We start from the raw sequence: 19,006 nt of genomic DNA on the forward strand, positions 1-19,006 counted from the left end.
ACACAGCACAGGTCAATGGGGTAGCAGCCTCAAAGCTAAATCATTGTCAGGGAAACTAATGATGCAACATTATAAGACAACAGGGCACCATAAAAGATAAAGTGCAAGATGTCATGCGGCTAGTATAATCAACCACTGTCTGTTTCAACTGCACATTCGTCTTGATTTTGCATAGACATATTCTCGTCATACCGAAATGGAAATGGGAATGAATAGCTTTGTGTGTAGGGCAATCCTTTTGTATTACAACAATGTCTGGGCATAGCGCTCAGTTGCCCTCAAATGCAATGATCATTTATAAGGACTCGTGCAAAATACACACCACTTAGGCTGAAGAACAAATATTTTAACTCTTGGAGGGGAAGATCCGTTCCACCTGCTGTAGCCATTTCAAAAACACACAGGAAGTCTGGAAAAACAAACAAGAGAAAGAGCCTGGGAACCCAAGCACGAGTTGTGGCATCTTGACAAGTCTTAAGTAATTCTTACGAGAACAAACACCCCTAGGCTCATTTGCTTCATTGCTTTAGTCAAAACAGAATCCATATACAGCCGGTAGGCTTCCAAGGAGACCCAATAAAGTACAAACCATTCTTACAAAATGAACTCCATTGTTTCTTAGATTGTATTCCTGAAAAGTAAGTCTTTGTGTGATTAGAAAGGATGATAAAACGAAATAACCGCAGAAAATATCACAAATGCTTATTTCAATTTGGATCTTGATTTGTAAAGAGCACAATATCACAGGGCAGAGCTCAAAATAAGTTTGCTTTTCACTGTGTCCATATTTTGTCAGCGACAAAGAAAAGCACGCGGCAGCCGGTAATGAGCATTACTGCAACCTAACTCCTCGTGGCTGGCGGTTATGTGGACACGGTGTGTCCGAGAAGCTCAAGGACAGCTCATACTCCCAGATTAAACAACATTCATTCTCTGTCAAATGCCTAGCGCTCCCGAAACCGCCAAGCCGGAGGAAAATGGGGCCCCGCGCGACCCTTGCTTTGGGTGACAGGATAAAATACAGAACAGTTGCGCCTGAAGGAGAACCAGATTAACGGAACTATCTTTAATCTCTGTCCCTTCGAGGCACTTTCAACACCTGTTATTCTTGACGCCAATGCAAGGGAAGCCAGCTTGCAGATCCATTTTGAGGCGGGTAATTATTGCACTAATTATTCACTCCGGTGTTGGGTGATTGCGCGTCCTCTTGCAGGTGAATACTCGTCTGTTTGCACACCAGCTGAGGCCAAAGCGGCCCGCTGGAACAGTTGTTCCACTCCTTTTCCCCTTGCAGATATTTGACCCCTTGTCATGTTTGCAATCTGTACAGTAGGGGGAAGGGAGAGGAAAAACAGCCTCAAACTTTTAATTGCTCGACAGAAACACGAGCGAGTGGAAGGCACAAGCTTGGCCATCTGCTCAAGCTGCGTTTTACGTAAGCATAGCTGGGAAACTTGGTGTCTTAACAGGCTGCGTGGTCTCATCCACTCTCTCTGTGATGGATCTATTGGGACACGGGCACAGCAGAGTTGTCGTTATCCTGTCTTTTGCAACATTGAAATATTATTTCACTTAAATTAATCAGTGCCCATAGTATCAACCCCCCCTCCCCCACCACACACATCAATAATTAATGAATCACGATATATTCTTTTCATTTAAGAGGACTCATTAATAATGAGACCTTGGGGGCAGAAAAGCCTTTAAGACAAATATCAGTGCTCTTTGACGAGATTTAATTCACTTAGCAGAAATACAACATCAAATACTAGGCCTCCATGAACTGATCTTTCTTGTTAAATATGAATATCATGAATATTCTATCCATGGTCATGTGAAAACAATTATTACGATGTTCGGAAGACACGGGAAAGTGCTTAATTTAGTGTAGTTTAAATATTTTACGTTCGATAGAAATTTCCAGTGGACTTTGAGGCTATACCGCTCGCATTGTCACTGGTTGTTTTTGCAAAATGTCACCTGAATAGAAGATATTTGATCTGTGTGGAAAAATGGCAAAGCAATGCTCTCGATCAGACGGGGGAATCTTCGAAAGCAGACATTTCCTTTATGACAGGATCAAACAGTCATCATTGTGGAATTTGCCAGCACTTGGTCCTTAAAGCCAAAAGGTTAACTAGATTCTTCATGTTTGCTGACAAATCCGAGGAAAAGACCAAAGCCAGAAGGCAGTGTGTTTCCCAGTTTTTCTATTCTCTGTCCCAAGATCAAAGAATTTTGTCTGATTTTCCTTTCAAAAGTTGTTCCAATCAAGTAGGAAATTGCATTCTTTCCGGTATGTAAATGGAAATTTGACCCGATTCTCCTGCCACACGCTCAGAAACTCAAATGGCAAGTAAATTCCTTTTGAAAGTTGTTGAAACAAATTAAATTCTTTGCCAGACCTCCTAAAGGTCAGCTCTTCCCTTCTGCAGCCGAAATAAGAATGCTACGTTGCACCGTGTCGGCTGATTGCTTTACTCTCTAGGCATTGTCAATTTTGTGGAAGTACTCGCGGATTAAGTCGGCAGGACGTCAAGGGCCCTTGTAGAAGCTGCTATCTTGTCTCAGCCAAGGGTCCGAAAGCCCGTGTCTATTACCAGAGACACCCCAAGGACAGATGTTTTAGGCTTAGCGGGGTGATGGAGAATAATAGCACATTAGATTCCTAATGTCTCTCGGATGCGAGACTCATGGGAGATACAACTCCTGGGTAATCCAAATTCATCCCTCGCTTTCTCTCTGTCCCTCTCTTCCCCTTATTTCCTAACATCTTACTTGTGGTTCTTTGCACAAAACAGAGTTGGGTCGCCTCTGCCTCTCGAGGTGCGGAATCCTCGCCCGGAGCCACAAACAACTCAGTCCATTCATCAAAAGGATGACCCTCTCCAGTCAGGGACGAGATTCTCCCGACTGATGAACCCGGTTTTTGGTAAGAACATAGAATGTGTGTGTTATATTATTGTGAAAATGTTTACCATTAAAAAAAAAAAAACACACTTGTAATCTTCTCTTTCTCAAGTATTCAATTAAAACCCCAAATGATAAATGTCTTAAACATCCATTAAATGAGAAGTAGAATTTTTTTTCTAAATCTTTGCTGAAATGGTGAACAGAATCCGGCAAACCCCAATTGAAAAAAATAAAACATCTTAAATACATGCTCGAAGTATCAAATCCCTACTGCCTCATCACCAGCATGGAGCCTTCAACCCCCTCCTCCAAACTGAAACCAAGGGTACACCTTGATGAGCAAGGAGGGAGGCTAATTTAGTCCCCAGGCTTAATTAATCCCAATGTCTTTTTTTGATAAATGACTTGCAAATTGTGCTGCTATAGCGCAATCGTCTGCCTGCAGAGCTTCCGAGCAGTGTGTTGACAAAAGGGAACTCAAGTCCAAAATGTTCTTGACAATAATATGTTCTATGCGGCCCCATGAGTCTAAACACGTTTTACTGATTAATATTGGGTCAGTGGAATATGAAGTAAGCAGCAATAGCTACCCATTTTTATCCATCTCAGGGAGCAGATATGTTGCCACGTGCTTTTGAATGAAAATGACATCAGTTACTCAGGTAACGACCAATCTCAGCTCAGATTGTGAATGTCACATGACTCAACTCAGAAAACAGGTGAACTGTGATTGGTTGTTTACCTGAGCCCTGGGCAACTGTGATGTCATTTTCAGTCGCTATTAAATCCCCTGAGACGGTTAAAACGGTTGGATTATGATGCTTAAGTCATATTCCACAAATTTAATAGTAATCTGAATTTAGTGGGAGCGCATAGAAAATATTATTGTAAGCGTCATTTTTTTACTTGACTTTCCTTTGAACATTTTGACTTGCAAGACCTTTTGAAAACAACGATCTAATAAAAACTGGTGATTTATTTATTTATTTTTTTTAGTGGATGACAGTGTCAAAAACAAGCCTCTCCACAGTGACTAATCTGCAAAAAATATATATATTTTCATCGAAAAATGTCTTTAAAGATATGAGTGCATCAAAATACGTATCGATTCGTCTGTTGTTGTCCAGATGTGTCTTTGCATTAAACGCCACATTTGCTGAACTGACAAGTTAATTATTATGTAAAATGCCAACAAGCTTGATGACCTCCCCCGAAATTTGGGCCATGTTGTATGACTCCTCTTACGTCACAGAGGTCTCTTGTTTTAAACGTGCATTGTCCTAACAGAGGTGGCACTTAAAACTAACGATGTCATAAATTTTTCCTGCTAATGTGGCACATGTAAAGGGAGCGTCAGTGGGTGGGGTGAGGGTCTGGTGATTTGAGAGGAGGGATGATGAGATTCGGTGGCCTAGCCCAAGCAATGAACTTGATTAAACTAATCTCATCTCTATCAAAGCATCCCTCTGATCCCCCTTGTCCCATTATTCATGGCAATGGGATAATTACACTGAGAAGCACGGGGCCCAGACAGCTAGAATTCTCTTTCAGGCCCTCAGACCCTGGGCTATATGCCTCCTCTACTGTGCGGCCGGTTCAGTCTAAACACAGATTAATTATGGTCAATGGGATGGTTCACATCTGTCACTCTTAGTGAGGAAAAATGGAAATGATTCCTGTCAAGATGATAACGGGTGTATATTAAGTCATCTGTTAGTCGGAGGTTCAATAGGGTTGAATAGGGGCCGCATTTTAATTTTGACATTCGTCAGAATAATGTGGGAAAACAGCAGGGGTTGTTCTAATAGCTTGATTGTACAATCACTGCCCGAGAAAACCCACAAGCTTCCATGTAATGACACCCGCCGTCAATTTAACATACTCGATATGGACATTGTATGTTCAGCCTTTTTTGTGACGTTCAGTCTCGGCAAAATTTGCTTCATAATTTCATTTTAAAAATCCTGTGTGCCATGAACAGATTTTTCATTCTGTCATTAATTTATTACCGCATTTAAAAAAAACAAAAAACATTTTGAGCCGAATGCTATGTGCTTGTATGCGTGCACGCATATCTATTTACGACTGCCATGTATGCAAATGAAACCGTGAACAAAATAATATATGTTTATGCAAATGAAGCATGCTTCAATGTATTAAGCAGAAGGCCCGGTAGGGTACTTGCAAATATTTTCCTTTTAAAGTAAATGTTTTCTAATTAATAACACATAAATAATTGAGTAATGCAATATTTATGTAATCAACTCAGAGGTGTTTATGGTACATCTGCAATCTTTCCAGGCACTTACATTTTGCTTGGGAGTGCTTTTGCATATATGGAGTGTGCAATAAAACACGTGGGGGTTTCTTAAAAATAAATATAACCGTGAACAGCTTCACGGTGCAGAGTGTATTTAAAAAAAGCATTTTGTATTTATTTGGTTGCTGTGTTAGCCCTTTTAATTTTTATTAAGAGAAGCCGTTATGGGTGATTTCGGTACTGTCCTGCAGACCATTACGGTGTGCAGGCACACACACAGTGCCAAGCACACATCCCAAGGGAGGGTGAACAGACAAGACTAACAGACAACCAGTCAATGTAATTATCTCCTGGAGTGCTGTTTGTGTGTGCGTGGGTTTCTGTGGCGCTCCCGTCAATGCTGTGTGGCCCTCTGTGCTTGTCTGCAGGTTGTTTTCACCGGCACGATGATTAGACTTCTTGCGATGGTGTTTTTCCTCCCATTCAGGCTTTTAATGCTATCCCGCAGGGCTTACATCCTGTCACTGGCAACTGACCACACCACTTCAAGCTAACAAGATTATTTGGCTGCCCAGCGCACAAGCTTTCCGAGCTCTTTCTATTACCTGATGCGGTAAATATTGTGTTCCTTTAAACGCAACTGCAAATTAATAATAAAAAGAAAATTTATATATATATATATATATATATATATATATATATATATATATATATATATATATATATATTATATTTATATATATATATATTATATTTATATATATATTTTATATTTATATATATATATATATATATATATATATATTTTTTTTTTTTTTTTTTTTTAAATATATTTTTTTATTTTTTATTTTATTTATATATATTTTTATATATAGTTGTTAAAAGGTGATATTTTATTTGTATGCTCTAAGCTTTGGTTGTCTTTGTAAGTATTCCGTCCTCTAATTGTGTATCAGATAAATTTTCTTTTTTCTTCTAATTTATTGATTATTGTAATTCTGTAATTATTATTGGCAACATCTTGTGTTATTGTATCATGAGTGATTTCCTCTCTTAAATATATTTTTGTATTGTATCTCATTGTGTATTTTTTTCTGTTCATTTGTTTATGCCACCAGAGTTGTGCATTGACCGCCCGACTGTTTCTTCTTGTCAACACATGGAGACGTTTATCTTGCAATATTTTTTGCACTCTCGCCCGGCTCGGTAAGTAGAACGTTTTTTGTTGTTTTTAATAATCTTTGTAACTGTTCATGTCTCCCCTGAACAACTTTCTCAAGCTCTTGTCTGTCCACAAACGCATTCACTTCATTGTTAGAGTTGCCCTGAACAATCACGTGTCCCCGTTGGATAAATTGTACATGCTCTATTTAAAGTTCCGCCTTTATTCAATGAACGGGAGGTGCCTGTTGCATTATACTAAGGCAGGAATATCATATTAAACTCAAAAGCGTTTTACAGCTTAATACGCTTTTTTTTTTTTGGCTGGCTAAGTACGCACATTAGGTATTTTTCCTTGTATCATATCATATGTAAATCATCATGTCTTGCTTGCTTGGCTATTAACAGCAGTGTCCTTTCATTCCCGTTATCGCCAGACTCCTGATTTACACAGTTTAGAACCTTGGCCATATCCCTTACCTTCCAAGGAGATAGTGTAATTAAATTTGTACTTTTTACAAGTCGTACTCGATAAATCTGAATAAATTAACAAGGCATTACGAAGACTGCTACATTAAATTTGCATAGTGTGTTTAATGAATATGCAAGTGCAAGTGAAAAGGTCTGCTACTGTGAACTCTTGAAATTAGCATAACTACTTCCAGCATGTTTCTTAAATAATGCTCTCATTTGCACATCACTGAGTTGGCTAATTCTAACTTCAGTCAGTGTAGCCTCATAATTAAGACTCCCGCGTTAATTTTTAATGAAGTTTACGTTACATCAATCCTGACAGTAATGAGAGGGACATGGAAACAAAAAGGGTGCTAATAATTAAATTCACCAGCCAGTTTGCGACACAGTAATTCCTGAGCAGAAATTACGTGGCTAATTATTAAGTTGCCATTCATCCCATTCCACGGATAGACTCGCAATAACGGCGTGTCTCTGTACCAGTTCTGCTGAGATGCAAAATGCCTTTTCACTGCCCCCAATGACTGGGAGGTCTCGTGGATTTTAGTGCACAATTAATCATGTTGACACTCACGATTAAATGCTTTTTATTGGCGCCCATTTATTAGAGCATATTACCTGAGTTGGTTTAGCGCCTGTTGAAGTCTGTCACTGGGATGAGGGCATAAACAGGGTAATGATTGAATAACCGTGCAGTTCATGACTGGAGGAATATTAAAACCCCCAAAACATTTTGGACCATTAGGTAAAAATACAGTTTCTCCCTTAAGTCATTGCTGTTTTTTTTTTTTTTTTAGTTTTTTTATGCATGTAAACATTGAGAAAATGAAGATATTTGTCTATTTTGATTTATACAAACAAACAAAAAAAATCCATTCGCTCGCAATGAATTACTCAATCATCACCGCCTGCTCAGGACGTTGGGAAAGAACCGAGTGTTTCGAAATACTGAATGTTAAGAATCCGAGTGGCCTCTTAAGCCTCGAGGGTTAACTCTTGATGTGTGATTTGAGTCTAAGGCACAGACCCGTCCGTCCGTGCTTTCATCCCTGAAAGAGAGAAATTGGGTTACAGCTGTTCAACAATGACAAGCACTCGAATGACATTTTTACAACTGTTCCAAATAATCTGTACTGAGATCTTAACATCAAAATGTGTCCTATGGAGGATGACATTTGTACAACCAGATAATTATCTCAAAGTGTTTATGTTATACTTCCATTGTTAAAATCATTTTATTTGGACTGTCATCAACTCTGCAGTATGGTTCATGGGTCTCTGGGCGGCTATGTATTGCTTGTACTCCATTTTGCTTTTGTTGCCCCAAAACTGGATTAATCAGAAAACAGACAATTGATGGGATTATTAACAATCAATAAATTACCTAATTGATTATTATGTTTGTTCCTAGCACGCTGAATACATATAAGCATGTCTTTTATTTTTAAAGATGATCACAGATGATATCAATGTCACTTTCAAAAACGCCCACTTTGAGATCTGTTTTGCATAAAAAACTCAGTTGCCATTTGAATGAAGGGTGGGTAGAAAAAAGGAAAGAAATCAGATTTTTACACTTTCAGTGTGAACCCGCGTCATGTAAATGGCACGTCTATCTGCATACAAGAATTTGAGTTCTATTTACGATTTGCCATATTTTTGTCACACGCTTTGCAGCACGGTGTATCAGCCATTCTTGCGTTTCAACATCACCACACATTGGTCGTGTATGATCAAGAGAGACGTGACAAAAAGCGTGACCGAGTGAGTTTCATTGCAAAGTTATTACTTTTAGAATTCGTCCAATTCTTTTTTTTATTTTTTTGGACTTCTGTCAAGCGTGACACTTCTTCAAAGGAAGTCATCCTCCTTGTTTTCTCGACAACAGCCTGTTCCGCTGAAAGTTAATTATTTGGGATTGTAATAGCGGTGCTTTAGGCAGGGGAACCAAACATTTCCCAAGATGATCAGAATGTTAATATCTCTGCTCAGCCGGCAGTCTCTGTGACCGATAGTGTTGCTTCTTGATATGGGGCAGTACTTGACATTTCATAGGATTCTTCCTGTTGGTTCCCATCAGTCCATTATAATAACCCAAACCTTAACTCCAGTTCAAATTTGTTTGCCAGAAATGTAATTACATTCTTTTGTGTGCGTGCCGCAGCTCATGTGTATTGTTGCCTGACTATAATTCAAATGCTTTGCTACCGTTGAAGTACTTGTTCCTGAACAGGTCAGAGTCAACAGCATTAGTTTCGAGTGTCGCCTCTTAAGGGCCTATACTAATCAACATCACAGTTCATTTGCTGTGTTGCCACTCGTCTTCAATGACAAATCCCCTCCAACCAATGCTGCTTCAAGTGCCCTTTATCAACAAGATTTCAGAAACATAAATACATATTCTTCTCTCAGCATTCGCCACGCTATCGGCCGTCCTCGGCTGCGTGGAACATCTCCACTCTGACATTGCGGTCTTGTGGAATAATGATGCACCGGTGTGTCCAGCTTGTCCCTTGCTGTAGAAATATTAAAGCCTTGACTTAATTAATATGACAAAATCCTTGTTTGCTGCGCCCTTTTTGATTAGTTGTGGATTAACAGCACCTTTATATTTTCCTCACCGCCGCTCAGGTTAGCTCCCCGTATTACTAAACAAATGAATTAGTGCCTGGAAATGTGTCATGCATATTACCTCTCTGCAGTAGTGAGCCGGTCAAGCATGCAGGAGCAGTTTGCAGCATATTCGTGCAACATTGTGTTTCTCCGCAAAGCCTTTTTGTGATATACTGTGGGCTTGGCATATTTCACGGCCCAATTAAGACGCATCAATAAAAGGGCCACTTGATTATTGGTCACTCTGAGTGGTCATTGATGAGGTGATGCTTTCCTAATTTTGTAACACGGAAACAGATGGGAGATTCAAATATGTTAAATGACGTATGTATTTTTGGTGTGTTTGGCAAATTACAAACTGCAGCTTTTGTGTTCATTGACATACATCTAATTTAATGGCATTGCTTTGTTTTACTGATCTATATTTTTGTTTCATTTTTAGCAAAAATATAAATAATAATCATTAGAAGAATTGTACAATAAGGAAAAACAGTACTCCATAATACTTTATATTTATTTTATATCTTGTAAAAAGTATAACAGTAATTACACAAGTAAATAGAGTTGAAAAGAATTATCGGTACGTATGGCAATTGTACTGCCTGCCTTGGCCACCTGGGAGCAGAAAGACAGCGATACAGTGCTAATAATTGAGACGTCTTGACTCATCTCAGGTCATCAGTACGGCACTAATATTAGTCTTTATTCATAGAGGATAAAGAATATATGACTGGGTGCAATCCCTATGTTACTGCATTGTACTTGTTCAAACCACGCTTAGTGTTAGAGCACGACAACATAAATGCTAATTAGCAGTAGCAATAAGCTAGCAGACTGAAAGGCTCAGATGTGTGGTTGTTTTGGGAACACAAAGTGTATTTCTCTTTTTGTTATGATTAGTTTATTGTGATACAGCAATAAACAGTTTGAAGCCTCTTTTTTTGGAAAATATTCACTATTTGCCGAAGTGCTGCTTTTTTGTGAAGTGAGTTGCACATCCCTCATTTGGCAACAAGTGGGCACAAGTCTAACAATCCGAAACAGAGCAAGGGGACCTCAGGCATTCAGAAGTGATAAAAAATGAGCAACATTTTTACTTAACAACTATGTAAATCACCTTTTTTTGTAATTGCTTGTGCAGTCCAAATAAATCAAACTTCAAACCGATTACTATTAATCTAATAGTAACACTCAATTTTTAACAAATCATGTTTAGCTTTCTTTTACTTGGACAACTGGATGTCTGGATATTAATTACAAACTTTTATAAAAAATTCTGAGACTTCAAATGAATTAAAAAAAAAAAAGGTACAGTTTTAACCTTCCCCGTGGGTGTCCCCACCATCAGATGTGTGTTTTTTGTTTACTAGCGTCACAAACACCTTTCATATTGTTATTATTATTATGTATTGTGTTGTTCTGGTCTTTGGCTTGGTTAGCCATCCTTGGAGACTGCATATTTCCCCCATGTATTAGATGAAAGACAGAAAGGAAAATGCCCCTCGTTTGGTCCCAGTTGGTTAAGTGTGTTCCGATCACTGCCAAGGTCTAGATGAACACGAGTTGCACAAAAGACCGTGCCTTCCAACCACACAAGCACTCAATAAAAAAACGGATTTGCCTCATGTCTTCAATCCCCAAAGGAGTGACTTGTTTGTGGCGATGCTGCAGCGGCCTAATGAACGCCAATGTCAGGGAAATGATCACAAAGCTTTTTAATCCTAATTCTTTCCAGGTAAACAGTCACGCGGTAACCGGCTTTCTGCCAGCATTAATAACTGCGATGACGAGATAATAGAAAAGTGAGGGCAACGCAGAGAAAAGGGGTTGGAGGTTAAACCCACAACTTTGACCCACAGAGGTCAAACTGTAAGTGACCCACTATATCAATCCATTTAGTGCTCTTCACGTCTTGTGTCACGTTTGATGTCTCCGCACATCATCACTGCGCCGTAGTTACGATTTTCCAAGCCCCCATCCCGTTGTCTTTATCCTTCCATTAATATTATTTCATCCTGTGATCCCCTTCCTCATTGTGCAGCTCAAAGCCCTCCATCTAATTTTTATCTTCTGCCAAATGCAACGCTTGGTGACTGAGCTTAATTCATATCTTTTCTCACCCTCCTGTGCATAATAGCCCCTTTTTTTTATCTCCCCGCTTCACGGTGAAAGTTCACTCTCCTGTTGAGATTATTGTTAATATATTATGATCGAAACGTGGCTCCCTCTTGCATTATTCGCTCATTTCCAGCTCTGTAGCCGGGAATCTCCATAATTATCGCCGGCGTGAAAGCAGTTGGTTACGAAACATTCTATAGTAATGAGGGCCTCCCGCGTTTCCTGCGCCATATTGAAATGGACTGTGTCATATTGTTATTCTGTTTTTCCTCCCGCTCATCTTCCACCCCCATTTACATCTCCTCGCTTTCACCATCCTCTTTGCTTCTCTCGTCTCTTATCTGTCAGCAGATAACTATCATGTGTAGTTGAAAAGGATGATTTGTTGTTAGGCAGGCGCGTGTCAGAATAAGCTGGGGAAAAAAGCTAAATGATGAAATGAGCGGCGCGAGCGGTGCTGTCTTGTCTGTAATGAATCGTGCGCTGGGTTGAGGGGCGCGCGGGGGGTCTCTGTTTTGGTTCCAGTCGGCAGCACAAACATGGACCTCAGGTAGTGCACTCATCAGTCCTGCTGTTTCTCACCATATGGAGTCAATGATCTGGGAGAGACCCACACACAAATTACACACACACACACACACACACCCACACACACATTTAGGTATCTAGATCTGACTTTCCAGTGATGACAGTGTTCAATTTTTATTAACGCCGTCAATGACAATATGATTATTATTGTGGTTTTAGTTTGCATTGGTATGGAATGTACCTGATGTGTCTCCCAGTAATTCCAATTTTCAGCCACAATAATAAAAACACAAATAAATAAATAAAAAAAACCCTGAGAATAATTATCACAATAAATTGTGGCTACACTGCTTCTTTTTTTTGGGTTGAAATTACTCAAAATTTATTTTGTCAAGTGTTTGCATGAAATGAAATTATCTGGATCCAGATGTATTTTGAAAGTAGACGATAAAACTACTTAAAAATATGTATTTGGATCCCGGTGCAGGTGATTTTATTTAGTGCTACCACTTGGTGAAATAAAATTCATCAATATATTTTAAAGTAGAGTATACAACTACTTCAAACTATATATTTGGATCCAGGTGATTTTTTTTCTATTTTGTGCAACCACTTGACGCAATAAAATGCTGTTAATTCAACCCACCAATTTTCTCAGTTTACGTAAATGCAATAGAATGACTCAGTGTGCAAAAAACATCCGAGGTTGTCACCATCTGATGGCCATATAGTGAAACTGCTACTCCTTCATATTTGCATGCCTTTTTTTCTATCATCGGTTCTCTAGTTCATCATTTAAAAAAAATATTACAATATATGTAATAATCATAATATATTTTTTTTAAGAAACACGCTATATAGTTTACTGAAAATCACCTTTTCTCTCATTCTTTCCAAACACCGAATTGGATGAAAACACACCAGTACAAATTGAATTAGACGTTCCCGCCTCCGCACAATTGAGATATCTGTTACAGATGATGTAGCGTATAATGAATGCCTAATTTATGTAATTAGACCATTAAGCATAATCCGAGCATATGCTCAGAAAGCCCCGAGGTCTTTTTCCAGGTACTCCCTCTGATGTCACCGCGCACAAAACAACTAATGGGGTGGCACGAGGAACACTTCTGATATGCCCTGTTTGATCACACATAAGAAGAAAAAAGATGGAAAAATTCAACAAAATTTTTTTTTTAAATCATGTAGCTTTATTCCAGATGAGCTCCTCTGCCGGCGCATCTATTTAGCTGGTGTGGATGGCCTTTAAGCAGTGCGAGCGTCCCGTCACATGAGCTCATTTTGGCATTGAGGAGCTCCTTATGAGGGCCCTGCGTCTCCTAATTAATTGTCATTCTGCTGAATATTCATACCTTACCATCAGAGCGTCCTTAATTGCACCGTAAAACATCTCCGGGGGGCTGAAATCACCGCGGACTTAATTAGAAGCGCGGACCTATTGGTTAACTTGGAAATTGTTTTCTCGTGCTCGCTCTCAGGTTAATGCGCAAGCCGTGACAAATCTTTTCAAAACCTCCTGCGAAAAACATGTAGGTTTTAAATATCTATTTTGTAATTCTAAATTGTAGTTTTGCAGCTGACAAGAATAATTATATTGAACACTATTTATTTTTTACTGTAACACGGGACGGAAATAGTAATGGAGTATTAGTAGCAAAGCGCATGCACAATGCCCCCCTTAACATATTTCACAATTAATCCCCATTTTGCAAAGGAAATAAATTCATGGTTCACTGGGTAAAAACTCCAATGGTCCCAAATAATGCATTGCCCCCAAATTGGGATTATACAATACAATACAACTTTATTTAGATAGTGACATTATTGCATTTATGATTGTTTACGGAACCTTAATGGTTCGGTTAAATACACCAGGTTGTTGTTGTTTTTCTTTCTTTTCCCCCACCCCTGCGTGGCTCTGGGTGGCAGCATATCTCAACTGGCCTCAGTGTGTGACAATATTGTTTGGCTATCATTCGCTGCTTTAGGATGAATGGCATCGATCCTCTTTTAACAACATTTGTTTCCTATTGTGTTCGAGGGGGGCGCAGCAGAGGAGGGCAGACGTGTGAAAGTGGCTGTTTGATTCTCTTTTTCATCCCCGTGACCTCGGCTTTTGTGTCTGGTCACCCTGGGAATGTCACGCCTCACTACTCTACTTTAAGATGTTGCAGAGAGTGCCCTTTGTTTTCCTTCCTTTTTAAAAAAAAAACGCGCACAAAATTGTTCTTGGGTGTACTTCCCCCTCGTGCTTCTAAAGGATACTTCAGACTGAGGCACGGTTCACAAGTGCAATGCAATTTGGCTTATCCCAACCTTTGTTCGGCTTTTTCTACAAATGACCAAACATAGTGCAGACTTGATCTACTGCTGCTTGAACTCGGGAGTTTGGGTGCAGCTAAGAGAGCCCATTCACACTCAGGGCCATGGTGGTATTTTCAGTGTGTGCACTGGACTGATATTCCATCAATTTGGAGCCACACACATTGTGCATGACGAGGAAAAAAAAACGTTCACGGCGCCTTTTTTTTTTTTTACTGCACATAAACAAATAAAATAGACAAAGATGAATGATTTCAATTAAGCTAATATGCGTAAAGAAGAATGGCGCGTTAAAGCACACGTGACATTTACAGCATTTGCCGAATAAAATGAGCGTAAATTCCAGATGATGTGAATGACTTTAACGCGCGCGAATTAAACACAATAAAAGCCCCCTTTTTATAGTTTTGGTAAATGCACCAATGAATGGGTGTCAAAAGTTGTTTATCCATGGCGATGTGTTGTTATTATTCGCACTTCCTTTTGCACAAAACCTTTTAGGCTGAACATTAATAGGAACTGACAGGTGTTAAAAGCCACTCTGCAGGGGAAGAACCCCCCCACACCACCACCACCAAAAAAACGCGCAGTTTAAAATATATTTTAATTCACCTTTTTAAAATAAACTTTTTATTTCATTTTGTCTATCCCCAAATGTTCCCTGAGCTGAGAGGATGCTCTTCCAATTGCATCTTCTGCTTTCTTTTTTTCTCCGTTCTTTCTATTTATGTCCAAAATGTCCCCCGCAATGCGATTCTTTTCTGTAATCCGTCAGACTGGTGATGGGGCGCATTGTGGATTTATTGGGGTGGCGGCGGTGGCGAGGGTGGGGGCGGTAGGGGTTAGGTTTTGGAATTAGCATAAATTATGAGCAAATCTGCGTGTGCGTGTGTGTGGTCCTCGCCATTGCAAACCCTCCAAGCGGAAAGGTGGCCCTGCATGGTCCCCCAAAAAAAGCTTGAATAGCAGTCGTTCAAAATAGGCTTCCCATTTGGTTTTCACATTCATATAATTGACTTATGGATATTTTATACAGTTTTGCAGCACACCATCTTCAAGGGTTTATTTGCATTCCTGAAGTACTTTTCAGTCTGCTTTCCATAAACACAAAAGGGCTGATTGCCTCATGAAGTTGGAGTTTGAACAGCATTGTTTGCATTGTGTTGGAATATTTTCATACCGGCCACTTCCTCCAAAATGTTTACTGTGCAATTTTTGTAAACAATGGTACAATAAATTAATCCGTTTTATTAAAAAAAAAATATAAGAATACATTTATGGAATGATTAATTTAATCACGTTTTACATTGTCGTAGAAACGCAAAATGCATATCGTCTCAAATATCGTAAACTTGTCTTTACACACAGGCCGTTGCGCATACAGTATTTAAAAAAAAATACGCGTGCATTTGCCCTGCAAATAAATACAAAGTTCAACTTTGAACTCCGATGCCGTGTTATGTCAAATATGTGTGCAAGTGTCAAGCATAAGCGCATACCTCCACACACTGAGTGCCATCGCCGTTCAATTCCGGCTGCCGAGCCTTTTCACCCCTTTTTCTGTCTTCAAATGGAAATGATTTCCATTGGCCCAAGGTGTCCATGTAAATAGGTGTAAATGAAACCAGATTATGCTTTCCTCGCTCCCTCCTCCTCCTCCTCCCTCGCCTCCTCCCTCTCCACCTCCTCCTCCCATGGCAATTGTCATGTGATAGCAAAGAGGTGGCACATTAATGGAAGCGCCTCGGCGGGGGGCTTTTCTGCTCATGTCACTACATAAAACTATCAGATGGTTCGAGGAGGGCCATGGAGGCATCATCCACTTAGTCCGGGACGGCCCGATGAAGTCTTGTGTGCTCCTCTAGCGGGACCTGCTGAGAAAAGTCGTCCAAGCAAGCCGCCCCTCTTTCTGTCGACGCACAGGTTGGGAAAACAAGTCCTGCATGAAGAAACTCGCACCGAGGAATTAAGGGTGACTACTTGTTTCTTTGCGTGTGTTTTTTGGGGGGGTTGAAAACTATCGCGAGGATGCCTCGTCCGGGGAGAAACACGTACAGCGACCAGAAGCCTCCGTATTCGTACATCTCTCTGACGGCCATGGCAATCCAAAGCTGCCCGGAGAAGATGCTCCCCCTGAGTGAAATCTACAAGTTCATCATGGATCGGTTCCCTTACTACCGAGAAAACACGCAGCGGTGGCAGAACTCGCTGAGGCACAACTTGTCCTTCAACGACTGCTTCATCAAAATCCCCCGGCGCCCCGACCAGCCGGGCAAAGGCAGCTTCTGGGCGCTGCACCCCAGCTGCGGGGACATGTTCGAAAACGGCAGCTTCCTAAGACGCCGCAAACGCTTCAAGGTGCTCGGCGCTTCCGACCACTTAGCCCCCAGCAAGCAGTCGGACGCCGCCCACTACCTCCAGCAGCAGGCCAAGCTGCGGCTGAGCGCCCTGCAGGCGGCCACCGGCACGCACCTGCCCCAGATGTCCACCTACAACCTGGGGGTGTCCCAGACATCCACCTTCAAGCACCCGTTCGCCATCGAGAACATCATCGCCCGAGAGTACAAGGTCCCCGGGAGCTTGGCCTTCTCCACCATGCAGTCCATGTCCGCCGGCTACCCGCTGCACAACCAGCTCACCACGGCTTGGCCGCACATGTACAACAGCGGCGTGATGGACACGGCGGCGCCCATCTCCATGGCGCCGAGCGACTACAGCGCTTACGGCGTGCCCATCAAGTCGCTATGTCACGGGGCGCAGACTCTACCGGCCATCCCGGTGCCCATCAAGCCCACGCCGACCTCCATGGCCGGCTTCTCGGCGCTCCCGCATCACCTGCCCGCCTTCCTGTCCAACTCTCCTCAGTCCCTGAGCCCGACTTCCCCACAGACTGCCACCAGCCAAAGCAGCCCCGCCACCCCCAGCGAGACGCTCACCAGCCCGGCCACCCTTCAGTCGGTGGCCGTGCACTGACCAAATGGACCCAAACTAAGACAAAACGAACTGCTGGTAGCGAACCCAAAGTTTATGTAACTGTCGTACGTCGGACTCTATTCAAGGCGAGTTGCATATTGATTCACTTGTGTATATGTTGAATGTGTTGCCGTGTCCTGAAAAAAAATCCAGCACAGAATCTCGCAGTATGGCTCTTCAAGAAAATATAAATTATTTGAAATGTTCACATTGACTTTAACGTGTTGAAGGGGGAGTTTTTGTAAGGCCCCATATGGGGTAGTTTCAGTTTTATACTCGAAAAACTTTTGCACACTTTTCTGTGCGGCCACTGTAACGTCAATGACACTGACGCTTTCCTCGAATAATGGATGGGCGAGGATATACCAAATAGGCTAGATTTCCCTGTAATAAAACAAAACAAAAGAAAAGGAAAAAAAAGAACCCACAAAAAGAGAAAATCATTCCAATATCGAAAAATCTAAATGTGACGTCTCAAAAATGCAAGATGTGAATATTGCAAATTACTGAAACGGAAATGTTGTAAAATGCACTTTTTAGTTATACGTTTTAGATATATATTTTCCAGAAAAAGGTGTTCTGTGAATCATTTAATTTAAAAAAAGGCTTTGTTGACCACGTGGATCAGTTGCTGTAAATTTGTTCGTTTTCTTTTAAAAGTGAAGCATGCATTCTAAACTAAAAAAAACGTGTTAATGTTCATGTTATTGTTTTTTTTTCGTTTCTTTGTGTTTTGCAAGCATGCGTGCTTTTGAAATGTGTGCAAACTTTCTGCAATAAATTGGAAAAACGGTCATCCAAATATTTTCTCATTAAAAGTGAAGTAAACAATCAAAATGTTTCATGTTATTATTATTCACGCGAATATTATTTTCAATTGAATTAAAAATCTAATCACGGATTGAAGCGACCTCCCTATCGAAAAGAATACCGGCATAATTACCATTATTATTACAGCCTAATAATTGCTATTATTTCCGTGCTTAAGTGGCATCGCAACCTGTCCGATTTAAATGTGGGCGACTTTTCCTCGAAGCAGCAGACAGACATGATTTGTGCTCTCCATTAGAATGCGCGATGCAGCCATGGCATGGCCACAGCGCAGACAAGTGTGCTCATTCATCAAGATGCGCGGCGCTAAATAAAGAAAAAAAAAGTCCAACAATAAACATTTCAACAAGCAATCTGCACTCCGGATTTGCACCACGTTTGACACAAGCTAATGGAATAAGTGACATTTTGCAGTAATGACGCACGCACAATTTTCTCTCCATTTGCACGTTGTGTGCACTTCAACAATTTATGAATGCGTTGCATTTATACACTAAATGTATTTGTTGAATTCGATTTTTATTTTTCTGCATTATTTTAAATCAACTCAGAGATCGTCAGTTCATCGTCGGGCATTAAACAAATACATTCCGTCACTTTGTGCAATGGACAAGATCAAATAAAGGCGATCGGGCCACTTCATTCTGCTTCATTCACTCGGATTGAAAGTGCAAAGAATAGCAAACTTCAACTGGGCCACCAATGTAGATTTAGCCTTTTTCAGCAAGACAAAAAGCCTGATTTTTTTCACAAACACATTGCTGACTGGGGAACTAGGAAACGAGCTGCGAG

At 40.6% G+C, this 19,006-nt stretch overlaps 1 protein-coding gene and 1 long non-coding RNA gene across 2 annotated transcripts in view; both read left to right on the forward strand.

Annotated features, from left to right (window-relative positions):
- Positions 1-19,006, forward strand: part of LOC148335135 (uncharacterized) — a 67,945-nt gene that overhangs the window by 8,903 nt on the left and 40,036 nt on the right. Inside the window, exons 2-4 of the long non-coding RNA XR_015844078.1 lie at positions 2,802-2,932; positions 5,682-5,786; positions 6,292-6,379. This is a non-coding gene — a long non-coding RNA (uncharacterized LOC148335135). The remainder of the gene's footprint in view (positions 1-2,801; positions 2,933-5,681; positions 5,787-6,291; positions 6,380-19,006) is intronic.
- On the forward strand, positions 16,175-18,260 carry foxb1a (forkhead box B1a). Its single transcript, XM_088298727.1, has one exon. It carries the CDS (start codon positions 16,439-16,441, stop codon positions 17,381-17,383), a length of 945 nt encoding a protein of 314 aa, XP_088154853.1. The 5' UTR covers positions 16,175-16,438; the 3' UTR covers positions 17,384-18,260.

Source organism: Idiotropiscis lumnitzeri, chromosome 6 (assembly GCF_059441095.1).
Source record: "Idiotropiscis lumnitzeri isolate Australia: NSW breed Sydney's pygmy pipehorse chromosome 6, RoL_Ilum_1.0, whole genome shotgun sequence".
In the NCBI taxonomy this organism is placed as follows: Eukaryota; Metazoa; Chordata; class Actinopteri; order Syngnathiformes; family Syngnathidae; genus Idiotropiscis; species Idiotropiscis lumnitzeri.

Coding starts and splice junctions, on each gene's coding strand:
- foxb1a (XM_088298727.1), top strand. CDS start 16,439: ATGCCTCGTCCGGGGAGAAACACGTACAGCGACCAGAAGCCTCCGTAT.